General features: G+C 47.4%; 1 protein-coding gene and 1 long non-coding RNA gene across 3 annotated transcripts in view; one reads left to right on the top strand and one right to left on the bottom strand.

The window, feature by feature from the left end:
• The window catches only part of LOC309326124, a 154040-nt gene extending 150291 nt beyond the window's left edge, over nucleotides 1–3749 (bottom strand). The window contains exon 1 of the long non-coding RNA XR_014150178.1: nucleotides 3280–3749. This is a non-coding gene — a long non-coding RNA (uncharacterized lncRNA). The remainder of the gene's footprint in view (nucleotides 1–3279) is intronic.
• The window catches only part of LOC309325891 (unconventional myosin-Ig-like), a 95745-nt gene extending 83347 nt beyond the window's left edge, over nucleotides 1–12398 (top strand). For both annotated transcript variants that reach the window (XM_081834227.1, XM_081834228.1), the window contains exon 22: nucleotides 11683–12398. In XM_081834227.1, the coding sequence (XP_081690353.1) occupies nucleotides 11683–11839 (157 nt within the window). In that variant the 3' untranslated portion in view covers nucleotides 11840–12398. The remainder of the gene's footprint in view (nucleotides 1–11682) is intronic.
• The last annotated feature ends 834 nt before the right edge of the window (nucleotides 12399–13232 follow it).

Here is a 13232-nt window from a genome sequence, read left to right as displayed (position 1 = left end):
AGGAGATAAATAGGTACCGCTCTGGCGGGAAGGTAAACGGTGGGAAGGTAAACGGCGTTTGCGTGCGCTGCTCTGGTTTTGCCATAAGCGGCTTAGTCATGCTGGCCACATGACCCGGAAGCTGTATGCCGGCTCCCTTGGCCAGTAAAGCGAGATGAGCGCCAAAACCCCAGAGTCGCCCGCGACTGGAGCTAACAGTCAGGGGTCCCTTTACCTTTACTTTTCTCTTTGGTTTATGCTGTTTATTAATGAACGAAATAACATAAAATAATTACAGCATCCTCTCCAACATTCCACTGAAGAAAATCAGGGCCCATGTCTTTGGGCGCCATGCTCTTGTGCGAGTCGGCTCTCTTGCGTGGGGCCACAACGCCGAAAGTCGCGCAAGCTAGCTGACTTGCACGAGAGCCTTGCACCACCACAAGCAACCGTTGGCTGCCAGCTCATATTCCTCTCCAAGCTTGGCGGTTGGCGGGATATCCCAGGATCCTTTTGGAAGCTGGGACGTTCTTCTGTAATTCCAGGATGTCCTGGGAAAATCGGGACGGTTGCAGGGTATGTTGCAGCAACCATCACGAGCAGAACAGGTTCTCTGCTTTAAGCACGGGTGAGAAAGCTCAGATCTGCAAGGCTGCTGGTGGCTGGTGCTACCAGCCATGCCATCTCCTCCAGGTATCTCCAGGGCAAACTTGGTGCTGAGCCTTGAAGCTGTGTTGTATCTCTGCGGCAGCTGCAGAGGGCAGTTTCGTTCTCAAATCCAAAGCCTGCAGGTCTATGAATAGTGCAGTGGATTGCCATAAGAGCCCCTTTGTTCACCCTGGTGGCATGTGAGCTGCCTGGGGCTGCTTGCTCCCTGTAGCATCCGGGATCCTGCGGTTCCTTGATCTGCTGGGCTCCTCTGGAAGCACCTGCTTCCTTGGACAGGGAGGAGAGAACACAGGTGGGTTGTTTGCAGACAGGTAGTAACATAAGGCGGTGAAGGTCTTGTGTGAGTGTCTGGAGGCGGCTGGAGGATGGATGGCGGCTAACAGATTGAGGTTGAATCCTGACAAGACAGAAGTACTGTTCTTGGGGGACAGAGGGCGGGCGGGTGTGGGGGACTCCCTGGTCCTGAATGGGGCAACTGTGCCCCTGAAGGACCAGGTACACAGCCTGTGAGTCATTTTGGACTCACAGCTGTCCATGGAGGCACTGGTCAATTCGTGTCCAGGGCAGCTGTTTATCAGCACCATCTAGTACGCAGGATGAGACCCTACCTGCCTGTGGACTGTCTTGCCAGAGTGGTGCATGCTCTGGTTATCTCCCACTTGAACTACTGCAATGCGCTCTACGTGGGGCTACCTTTGAAGGTGACCCGGAAACTACAACTAATCCAGAATGCAGCAGCTAGACTGGGGACTGGGAGTGGCCACCGAGACCACATAACACCGGTCTTGAAAGACCTACATTGGCTCCCAGTACGTTTCCAAGCACAATTCAAAGTGTTGGTGCTGACCTTGAAAGCCCTAAACAGCCTTGGTCCAGTTTAGGGGGAAAATCCATCCAATAACCATTAGATGATCACCAGGGCTAGCTGGCTATATTAGTCCTATTTGGGCCAGCGAGGAAACCAGGGGAGAATTAGCTGTGGGATCCCAGAGCGGGTAATGTTCATAAAAAGGGGAAAGGAAGGGGAATAAAAGATCAGGCTAAGTTCACATTGAAAGCCAGGTGGAATAGCTCTGTCTTGCAAACCCTGTGGAAGGAAGTTAAATCCTGCAGGGCCCTGGTCTCCTGGGACAGAGCATTCCACCAGGTCGGAGCCATCACTGAGAAGGCCCCGGTCCCGGTGGAGGATAATCTAACTTCCTTAGGGCACTTTGTGGTTGCAATAAGTCGGCGGTGTAAAAAAGGAACTTTTTGCATGCACAGGTGCCCTGTGCTGGTTGGGGCTGGCAGGAGTTGGCATTCACAGAGCCTTAGCTTTTGGAAGGCTGGCCCAGATTGACTCCTTCCTCTCTTAACAGCTTTGGGCTCCATCCGTGAACCTATTCTTGAACACTTAATGCTCTGAGACCATCTTCTCTCTCTCTCTCTCTCTCTCTCTCTCTCTCTCTCTCTCTCTCTCTCTTGCTCTCTCATAGAATCATAGAATCCTAGAGTTGGAAGAGACCACCAGGGCCATCGAGTCCAACCCCCTGCCAAGCAGGAAACACCATCAGAGCACTCCTGACATATGGTTGTCAAGCCTCTGCTTAAAGACCTCCAAAGGAGGAGACTCCACCACACTCCTTGGCAGCAAATTCCACTGTCAAACAGCTCTTACTGTCAGGAAGTTCTTCCTAATGTTTAGGTGGAATCTTCTTTCTTGTAGTTTGGAGCCATTGCTCTGTGTCCGCTTCTCTGGAGCAGCAGAAAACAACCTTTCTCCCTCCTCTATGTGACATCCTTTTATATATTTGAACATGGCTATCATATCAACCCTTAACCTCCTCTTCTCCAGGCTAAACATGCCCAGCTCCCTTAGCCGTTCCTCATGAGGCATCGTTTCCAGGCCTTTGACCATTTTGGTTGCCCTCCTCTGGACACGTTCCAGTTTGTCAGTGTCCTTCTTGAACTGTGGTGCCCAGAACTGGACACAGTACTCCAGGTGAGGTCTGACCAGAGCAGAAAACAGTGGCACTATTACTTCCCTTGATCTAGATGCCTCTCTCTCTCTCTCTCTCGTGCTCCCCATCCCATTGAAAACACAAGAGGGGGAGCATTGCAAAAGACAGATGTCGTCGCCCACCGCAGGGCGGAGTGGAGGGAATCGATTACCCAGTCTCTAAAGACTCAGGTCAAGTCTGGGGGCCGTCAGAGGTCGCCTTCCAGATGGCGAGACGTGTGTCTTGAGAAAAGAGGGGCGACTTGCTTTGTGAGGTGATAAGACAGCTCTCAAAGGAACTCCCCCTTTGAGGCGGCTCAATGAATCAAAGCACCGATCTCACCCAAAAACCCTCGCTTAGAAAAAAGGGCGTCCTACGGAGCTCTATTGTACACTTCCCTGCTTGGGCGCTCTCTGCAGAGCTCAGCAAGCCCACCAGCCCAAAGGTTTACGGCAATGTATATTATCAAGCAGGAAAACAGGACTGAGGGAGAGGGATGTGATACGATATTGTCATTGTCCCATACAAAACAGCGAAATTGAAAAAATCTACATCAGACATTCAAAAACCAACAAGCCTGCTATCCCAGCCTGGTTAGCCCCCTAAAAACTCGAATACCCCATAATTAAATACAATATATTCCCATAGAGACTACCTTAAAGGTAAAGGGACCCCTGACCATTAGGTCCAGTCGTGGCCGACTCTGGGGTTGCGGCGCTCATCTCGCTTTACTGGCCGAGGGAGCCGGCGTACAGCTTCCGGGTCATGTGGCCAGCATGACTAAGCCGCTTCTGGCGAACCAGAGCAGCGCGCGGAAATGCCGTTTCCCTTCCCGCTGGAGTGGTATCTATTTATCTACTTGGACTTTGACGTGCTTTCGAACTGCTAGGTTGGCAGGAGCAGGGACCGAGCAACGGGAGCTCACTTCGTCGTGGGGATTCGAACCGCTGACCTTCTGATCGGCAAGTCCTAGGCTCTGTGGTTTAACCCACAGCGCCACCCGCGTCCCTAAAGCATAGTAGTGGTTGCATTAAAGAAAGCATCAAAGGACAAAGGGATGATGTGTAGATTGATCCAATATAAATCCACCGTTACTGTATTTTTCGTCCTATAGGGCGCACCGGCCCATAGGATGCACCTCGTTTTTTGGGGGGGGGGAATGAATAAAAAAAAATATCCCCCCCCCCCAGCCGCGGCTGCAGCCCCAAGCCTTGCACACACCTCCGGAGGGCTCCCTGTGCTTCGGGCGGCAGGCTGCTGCCCGCAAGCCTTGTGAGCCCGCGGGAATTCCCGCCGGGCTTGCAAGTCTTGCGGATAGCTTCCTGAAGCCTGGAGAGCTAGAGGCATCGGTGCGCACCGACCCCTCTCGCTCTCCAGGCTTCAGCGAAAGCCTGCATTCGCCCCATAGGACGCACACACATTTCCCCTTCATTTTTGGAGAGGAAAAAGTGCGTCCTATGGGGCGAAAAATACGGTAATTATTGTGTCAATGAAAAATGGCAAAATATGTTCATACGCGCACACACAAAAACCCCACCAGCTGGGAGAGACACCCTTGCAGTACAGTGCAACAAAGCCTGGACCACACTTCTGTCTCTGCTCCCCAGTCGTGTAATCTTATTCCTTCTGCAGCGGGGTCCCTCTCTCCAGCGTCCTAGAGCAAGCATAGGCAAACTCGGCCCTCCAGATGTTTTGGGACTACAACTCCGATCATCCCTAGCTCACAGGACCAGTCCTCAGGGATGATGGGAGTTGTAGTCCCAAAACATCTGGAGGGCCGAGTTTGGGGGTTCCTGCCCTAGAGTCACTCAAGTCATCACAGAAGGGGAGCTTTTCACGCATGGTTTGGAGTCAATCAGAGTGCAAGGAGGCGAGACACTCCAAAGCTAAGCGTTTAGGAATCCCGAAAGCACCAGGTGCTTCCGTTTTCAAGGGAATGGGGTTCGAATTCTGCTACGTGTGATGGAACAACTTAACTCGCTCCGACATAAGATATTAGAGCCCTCGAAATCGCTTACCCATGGACGTGCACAGAGAATAGCAGATCCAGCTGAACTCCTGGTAATCTGCGCTGAAGAAGAAGAAGAGGAGTTTGGATTTGATATCCCGCCTTTCACTCCCTTTAAGGAGTTTCAAAGCGGCTCACATTCTCCTTTCCCTTCCTCCCCCACAACAAACGCTCTGTGGGGTGAGTGGGGCTGAGAGACTTCAAGGAAGTGTGACTGGCCGAAGGTCACCCAGCAGCTGCAGGTGGAGGAGCGGAGACGCGAACCCGGTTCCCCAGATTAGGAGACTACCGCTCTTAACCACTACACCACACTGGCTGAGCATTGCAATGCATCTTAAGTTACAATTGTTGTGTAATTATAAGGTGGCTGCATAATCTCTGCAGGGGTCTGGCTGGGACAGGGCGTTGCTGCAACTAGGATTGTTTATTATGTTTGTTTTATTATGTTGGAAGCCACCCAGAGTGGCTGGGGCAAGTGGGCAGGGTACAAATAATAGAATTATTATTATTATTATTACTATTATTATTATTAATTATTATCCTGCAGCGCTTCTGAATTTGCTTCCAGACTGTTGCTGCCCCCTGGGCTTCCTCCTTCTCCCCAATCTTGAACCAAGTGGCAATTCACCTCCATCTTTCGATTTCGTTCCTCACCATTAAGGGCCGTTGGTCCACCCTTGTACTTAAAAAAATAATAATAATAATAATAATAATCAACCTGCCTTGGGATGACACTTCCAGGTCCTCGCCTTCCAACATCCTGCTGCCATATTTGGACTGCAGGAAGAAGCATTTGGACCCAGTTGCCATGGTTCTTGCTGAGTGCCCAGTTGCCGTGGCAACGGTTGGCCAGGAAGAGACGAGTTTAGACGTGGGTTAAAATGATCTGTTCCGTCTGCTGGGGGGAGGGGGCGGATTCTCCACCGCAAGATGCGTTTCGGGATTTTTTTATATTTTTAAAATTACATTTATATCACACCTTTTCTCTCTCCAAAGGAGCACAAGGTGGCGAAAATGGTTCTCTCTCTCACATCCCACCCCTATTTAATTCCCACAACAACCCTGTGAGGTAGGTTAGGTTGACAGGCAGTGAGCCTCATGGCCGGGTGTAGATTCGAACCCTGGTCTTTTCCCAGGTCCTAGGCCGAGACTCTAACCACTATGCCACACTGCCTATCTGCTGACTGGTCCTTCTTGGGTACCAACATCATGCTTAAGCAGGTTGTAGTACAGGGGTCAGCAAACTTTTTCCGCAGGGGGCCAGTCCACTGTCCCTCAGACCTTGTGGGGGGCCGGACTGTATTTGGGGGGTGAACGAATTCCTGTGCCCCACAAATCACCCAGAGATGCATTTTAAATAAAAGCACACATTCTGCTCATGTAAAAACACCAGGCAGGCCCCACAAATCACCCAGAGATGCATTTTAAATAAAAGCACACATTCTACTCATGTAAAAACACTCTGATTCCTGGACCATCCATGGGCCGGTTTGAGAAGTGGATTGGGCCGGATACGGCCCCCGGGCCTTAGTTTGCCTACCCATGCCTTATCCTAACAGGGAATAGACCAATTAGCATCCCACCACTGAGACCATGTAGCGGTGGGAAGCTCAGGGTGATTTTTCTTCAATTTGTTTTGGAGGTTTTGAAGCTGAGAGAGAGAGAGAGAGAGATAGACAGAGAGAGAGAGCAAATAAACACCGGCCGGCCTTAACCTCTTGAAATATACTCGGAGTCGAGTGTGGATTTCATGTTCTTTATTCAGCTCATAGTGCGAGGAATGAAAGTTCCCCCACAATATCTGCTTTATATACAGTGGTGCCTCGCAAGACGAAATTAATCCGTTCCACAAGTCTCTTCGTCTAGCGGTTTTTTCGTCTTGCGAAGCAAGCCCATTGACGGATTAGCGGATTAGCGCTATTAGCGCTATTAGCGGCTTTTAGCGGCTTAGCGGCTTAGCGGATAAGCAGATAAGTGGCTTAGCGGCTTAGAAAAAGGGGGGGGGAGGAAAAAAACCCGCAGGAACTCGCAAGACATTTTCGTCTAGCGGGTTTTCCATCTTGCGAGGCATTCGTCTTGCGGGGCACCACTGTACATTATTTACACAACGGGCCGCACGTGATTGGCTAATTCCAGGATTCTCCTGTAGGCCAATCAGATTGTGTATTCACTTCCACCTGGAGCTGGATTGGGTGGCTCCTGCAGACCAATCAGACTGCTGCATTCTGAACCCTATTGTTCTAGGACCAATCAGACTGCTGCATTTTGGATCCTATTCAACTCAGTACATAACACCTCTCAAAAAATAACCTCCCAAGGCTCAGTCTGCCCCCTGGACTGTTCCTTTGCAATAAGGGGGTCAGCAGGAGCAGAATGGGGTCAGTGAGTGCATCACCCAGAGGAATTTTGTAAATGTGATCCTCAAAGCCTTTGCGTCTTCCCGTCCGATCCCCAACGCCAGCACCTTTAGCATATGCTCTGCCGGGGTGCAAAGATCCGCCCGGCGCCCCCAAATTTAGTTTAGCCGCCCCCAAAGGTGTCAAAGGTGCTGCTGACCCCGCTGTCACATAGCAGCTCAAGACATTACATAATATTTTGATGTAAGAGTTAATTTCGCGTGTATGGCGCCGCTGAGAATGACAAGCATCGCCGTTGTGAATGACAAGCGCCACCGCTAATGTGGTGCTTCTTTGGTAAATGAGCGCACAAAGTCGAAAGTCCTTTAGTGAAACAGTAGGTATACATTTCGGTAATACCTAGGTATATATGTACCGTATTTTTCGCTACATAAGACTCACCTGACCATGAGACGCACCTAGTTTTTAGAGGAGGAAAACAAGAAAAAAAATATTCTGAACGAAACAGTGGGTGTATGATTTTTGTGGTTCATGCTGTGGCCACATACATGATACGTAATTTGACGGTGAGTTTGGGTAGCCCAACGCAAAAATCCTGTGGATCCATGTGGATCTGTTCTTTGTAACCATGTTTTTGCACCATTGCGGCCCCATGCAACAGTGGGTGCGTGATTTTTTTGGTGCAGGCTGTAGCCATGGACATGCTAAGTGATCTGATGGTGAATTTGGGGTGACCCAATGCAAAAATCCTGAGGATCCATGGGCTTTTAACTCCCCGCTCACAGGCACCCTCCTTTATCTCTAGCATCCCTTATCTCTCTCCCGATCCCACCGATCAGCTGCTTCCTTTCAACACTCCCTTCCCTCTTGTTTGCCTTAGTGTCTTTTCCTTAGCTGGAACAGTTTTTTGCTCCTCCTTTTCTTCTAATTTCTCTCCTTATTGCTTTAGTCTTCCTGTCCCCCCCCCCTTTGCAAGTCTGCTGTCTTTACCTCCCCCCTCCCAGGCAGCCTCCTTTATCCCTAGCGTCCCTTATCTCTCTCCCCAATCAGCAAACGATCAGCGGCTTTCTTTCAACACCCACTTCCCTCTTTCCAAAAAAATAAAAAATAAAAAAAAGCATGATCTGCTTTTTGCCCCTGGGCAATTTGGCTCCATAAGACGCACAGACATTTCCCCTTACTTTTAAGGAGGAAAATACAGTATTTTGTTTTTCTAGCTTGATCAAACTTATTTATGATTACATAACAGGTAGATACTTAAGAGCTTAGGCGGTTTCAGCGGGCAGGCGCCTGGCGCCCCCCAGAATTTGGCGCCCGGGTGCCCCGCACCCCTTGCACCCCGGGTAAAGATGGCCCTGACTTTAGGCCTTGTCCTACCAACTCCCCTATGCAGGAGTGCCAACTTGGTCCCGCAGCTGTGGCCATGGGTGCTGGGCGCTGTGGGTGCCATGCAGCGTGCATGGCCTTGGCATCGAAATTTGTGGGTGCCCGTTCCCACAGCCCCAGAAAGTTGGCATCTTTGGCTTCCGTGCACTCCAAATTTCCCCATTCTTTCTTTTCATTGTCAATTCACACAAACACACACGCCGTAACCCCAACTCCTATCCTCTCTGCACAACGTAAGCTCTCCTGGCTGGGACCATTTTTCACCTGTTTTGTGTGTTGTTGTTGTTGTTGTTGTGCCCTTCACCCTAAGGTGGGCTACGTTAAAACGCAATGCTGAAAACAGTTTGGCATAAGTACCATCTAATTCTCTGGCGGCAGGATCCGTCTTGTGGTTTGGGCTAACAGGATAATAGTCAATAAAAGTGCTTTTTAAAGAAGCGGTTTGAAGCAGCTTACAATCACAGAAATGAAGCGAGTCTTGAAAAGATTCAGCATTTGCCAGAAGCTGCAAAATGCCATGCTGGAAGGAGTTGGTGGCACTGTAATAATAATAATAATAATAATAATAATAATAATAATAATAATAATAATTTATTTATACCCCAGCCACCCTGGGCGGCTTCCAACAAAGCATTGAAATACAGTAGTCTGTTAAACATTAAAAGCTTCCCTAAACCGGGCTGCCTTTAGATGTCTTCTAAAAGTTTGGTAGTTATTTTTCTCTTTGACATCTGGTGGGAGGGCATTCCACAGGGCGGGTGCCACCACCGAGAAGGCCCTCTGCCTGGTTCCCTGTAACTTGGCTTCTCGCAGGGAGGGAACCGCCAGAAGGCCCTCGGAGCTGGACCTCAGTGTCTGGGCAGAACGATGGAGGTGTCACATAATCCCCGTTCTGCAATAGTAAGAAATCGATATTTTTGTTTATTTATTGCATTTACACCCAACCCTCTCTCCAGCACCCATACATTGGAGCTCCCTTCACCACCCTCTTTCCAGAGTATGCTAAGAATTCTCTGGGGTTTTTTTTTAGGAAAGCCCTCCCAGATATGTAGACGTGGGTTTTAATCCTATTCTTAGCCTGTGTTTGATCTTATTCCCCAACTGCCCAATATTTTAAATAATCTTTTTTTAAAAAACTGCTTTACTGATGACTTCATTGTTACATTTCGTTGTTTTCATAAACTGCTTTGCGGTAGTTGGGTTTTTTTGCTGAGGTTTTTTTCCTTCTCCTTTTGTAACAATAGAGTATTATATACTTTTCTGAATAAATAACAAAATGAAAGCATTTACACAAGGGAGAATTGGGTCAGTATCTCTTCTCCTTTGCCTTCCAAAATTCTGTTGGTAGGACAAGACTTCTGGTTCCCAAGAGCTCCACAAATCTCTTGTATTTACGTTCATGTGTTGCTGTTGTTTTAAGGCATAGGTTTTTTTATTGATTTTCACAGATGTTGCAAATTTATTTATATTTCAATACATGTTTTTCTCAAAATTTTGACTTCCCATCCTTACTTCCATAATATTTTTATTCTTACCTTGTCCCCACTGCTTTATATAATAGAATTATGCTGTATTTTGCTTATCGTTTTCATCCCTCCGCTCATAATTCGAACCCTACCCACGTTTTCATTTGAATATAGCAGTTCTTCAAATAGTCCGAAAAGGGTCTCCACTCTTCCATGAACAGTTCGTCCCTTTTGTTTCTTATTTTTGCTGTCCATTTCACTATTTCCGCATAGTCCATTAACTTTCGAAGCCATTCCTCTCCGCCTTACTCTAAATTTTTCCTTCTTTCTATTTTCTGCATATACAGGATTCTGGCTTCTGCTGTTGCAAACCTAAATTCTGCTGTTGCAAAAAAGCTCGCGAATGCCTCACAGCTGTGGGTCAAATTTGTGCTTAAATTTGGTTGTCCTCCTAAGGACGTTATTGATCTAACCAGCATCCACCTGTTGATGGATGGCCACACCGACTCAGCCCCGAACACACTAACCAGATGCTTGGAAGCTGTGGCTGGATGGTTTCGTGGGAGCCGATTGAATCTAAATCCTTCGAAGACAGAGGTCCTATGGCTGATAATAATAATTATTATCAATGTGTGGCCACAGTGATCCATGCGACGGTCATCTCCAGGCTTGACTACTGTAATTCGCTCTATGCGGGGCTGCCCTTGAAGCTGTCCCAGAAACTCCAGCGGGTGCAGAATGCTGCAGCGAGGCTCCTCACGGGGTCTCTGCCATGGGAGCATATTCACCCAGTGCTTTTCAAGCTGCACTGGCTCCCGGTGGAGTACAGGGTCAGATTTAAGGTGCTGCTTTTGACCTTTAAAGCCCTTCACAGCCTAGGACCCTCGTACCTACGGGACCGCCCTTTCCCGGTATGCCCCACGGAGAGCCTCAAGGTCCATAAATAGCAACACCCTAGTGGTCCAGGGCCCTAAGGAAGTTAGATTAGCTTCAACCAGAGCCAGGGCCTTTTCAACTCTGGCTCCGGTCTGGTGGAACGCTCTGCCTCATGAGACCAGGGCCCTGCAGGATCTGATTTCTTTCTGCAGGGCCTGTAAGGCAGAGTTGTTCCACCTGGCCTTTGGCTTGGAGCCAATTTGATTCCCTCCCTCCCTCCCTTTCTTTTTTCCTTCTCCTCCTGAGATGAGGCTACATTTTAATATTTTAATGTTTCAATATTTTAATGTTGTATTTTAATTTTGTTTTTAAGTTGTAATCATTCAACTTGTTTTTATTATTGCTTGTAAGCCGCTCTGAGCCCGGCCTTGGCTGGGGAGGGCGGGGTATAAATAAAAAATATTATTATTACTATTACTATTACTATTATTATTATTATTAAATAGTTTAACCATCTTTTTCAGAACCACCCTCCCTATTATCCCTAGGAGAAAACTTTGGGGAATAACCAATTTGAACCTTTTCTTCGATTCATCATGTATCATTTCCCCCAAAGCCTTTTTACATGTCTGCCACATATGTCAGGCATGGCCAAACTTGGCCCTCCAGATATTTTTGGGACTACAATTCCCATCATCCCTGACCACTGGTCCTATTAGCTAGGGATGATGGGAGTTGTAGTCCCAAAACATCTGGAGGGCCAAGTTTGGCCGTGTCTGACATATGGGGGGGAAATAAGGCCCTTCAGTTTGTTTGAACTTCCAAAATTTACTTAGTGCATTTTTATACTTCTTAGCCACTTTTTATTTGTGTTTTAAAGACAGCTAACTTTTTCATATTTCCCGGGAAGCAGTTTGAGCTCCTACCCTCAGAGTTTCACTCTTCCTTTCCCATGTTTGCAGGACTAAGAGGGATCTCCGGGTTCAGGTCTCGGATTGCATTCAGCTCAGCCTCCACGGGCGGAAAAAATTGGTCTCTGTGGAGACGCGCGCAGAACAGACCACGCCCGACTTCGCCAAGTGCCGTGATGGCTTCGTGCTTCTCTGGCCGAGGAGATAAACACTGGTCAATTTTGGAGGACAGGACTTCATCCTGACAGCCCCTCAACGGAGAGTAAAAATAATCATCATCAAGGCTTAGAATCATGTTTTAGAATCATGCAGCAAAGCATCGCTGCTTGGACTGCTAGTGTGGAGTAGGAACCCTATCAAACAAAAGGAAAGAAGTACCTAGCCTTATATCCTTTCCTTCGTTCTCTCTCTTTTTTTAATATACTTTATTGACAATCTTATGCAACAAATACAGTATAGTGGTACCTTGGGTTACATACGCTTCAGGTTACAGACTCCGCTAACCCAGAAATAGTACCTCGGGTTAAGAACTTTGCTTCAGGATGAGAACAGAAATTGGGCGGCAGCAGCGGAGGCCCCATTAGCTAAAGTGGTGCTTCAGGTTAAGAACAGTTTTAGATTAAGAACAGACCTCCAGAACAAATTCAGTACGTAACCAGAGGTACCACTGTATAAATATTCTTTAAATCTTATAAATGAAACAACAACCATATACAAGTAATACCCCATTTGTCAACAAACAATAAACTTAATTTATATTTCTACTATCTCTTGTTTTCTTCTCTGTTTATTAACATGGATTTAAAAAACAAAATACACATAATAGGACTTCCTATCGCTTCCTTCGTTCTCTATGCTGATCTGCATGGTGAAACTTGAAAGCCTCCTTATCGCCGCATTCACAGGACAGAGCAAGGAAGGTCCCCCAGTTACTCTGACACTCCTCCCTATGGTGACATCATTCCTCCTTGCTGGGGGTGGGGGTGGAGGGAGAATCCTTTTTTTTTTTTAATAATATTTATTAAGTTTTTACAAAAAGAAATTTACAAAACAAAAACACACAAACAGACAGAAAAACAAAAACCAAAATTTAAAAGGAAAAAATAAAACTCACTCTTTCAAATACCGTACCACTCATTAACTTATTTTCATGACTTCCTCACATCTCCCTTTTTTGTATTCCATTTACAAATTTGTTCAGCAAATTCATACCCTCTTATTTTACCCTTAATTATTTATCCTCACATATTATAACTTCTAATCATATTGCTAGAACCACTTCGTTTCATTCCAACATCATTCACATTCGAAAACTTTGCAATGTTTCTGTAAATAAATTTTAAATTTCTTCCAATCTTCTTCCACCAACTCTTCTCCCTGGTCTCGGATTCTGCCAGTCATTTCCGCCATCTCCATGTACTCCATTACTTGCATCTGCCAGTCTTCCAGAGTGGGTACATCTTGTGTCTTCCAATGCTTTGCTATGAGAGGTGGAGGGAGAATCCTTAAGCCACGCTACCCGATGTTTTCCCCTTCAGTACGCCATGGGAGAATGAGCCGGAATCTGCGGAGACCTGTGTGATGTGGATTACGCGAAAGGG

This window comes from Podarcis erhardii, assembly GCF_964252035.2.
Source record: "Podarcis erhardii genome assembly, chromosome: 12".
NCBI classification, from domain to species: domain Eukaryota; kingdom Metazoa; phylum Chordata; class Lepidosauria; order Squamata; family Lacertidae; genus Podarcis; species Podarcis erhardii.
Note: the sequence above shows the minus strand (reverse complement) of the source record. Positions and strands in the feature narration are given on the sequence as shown.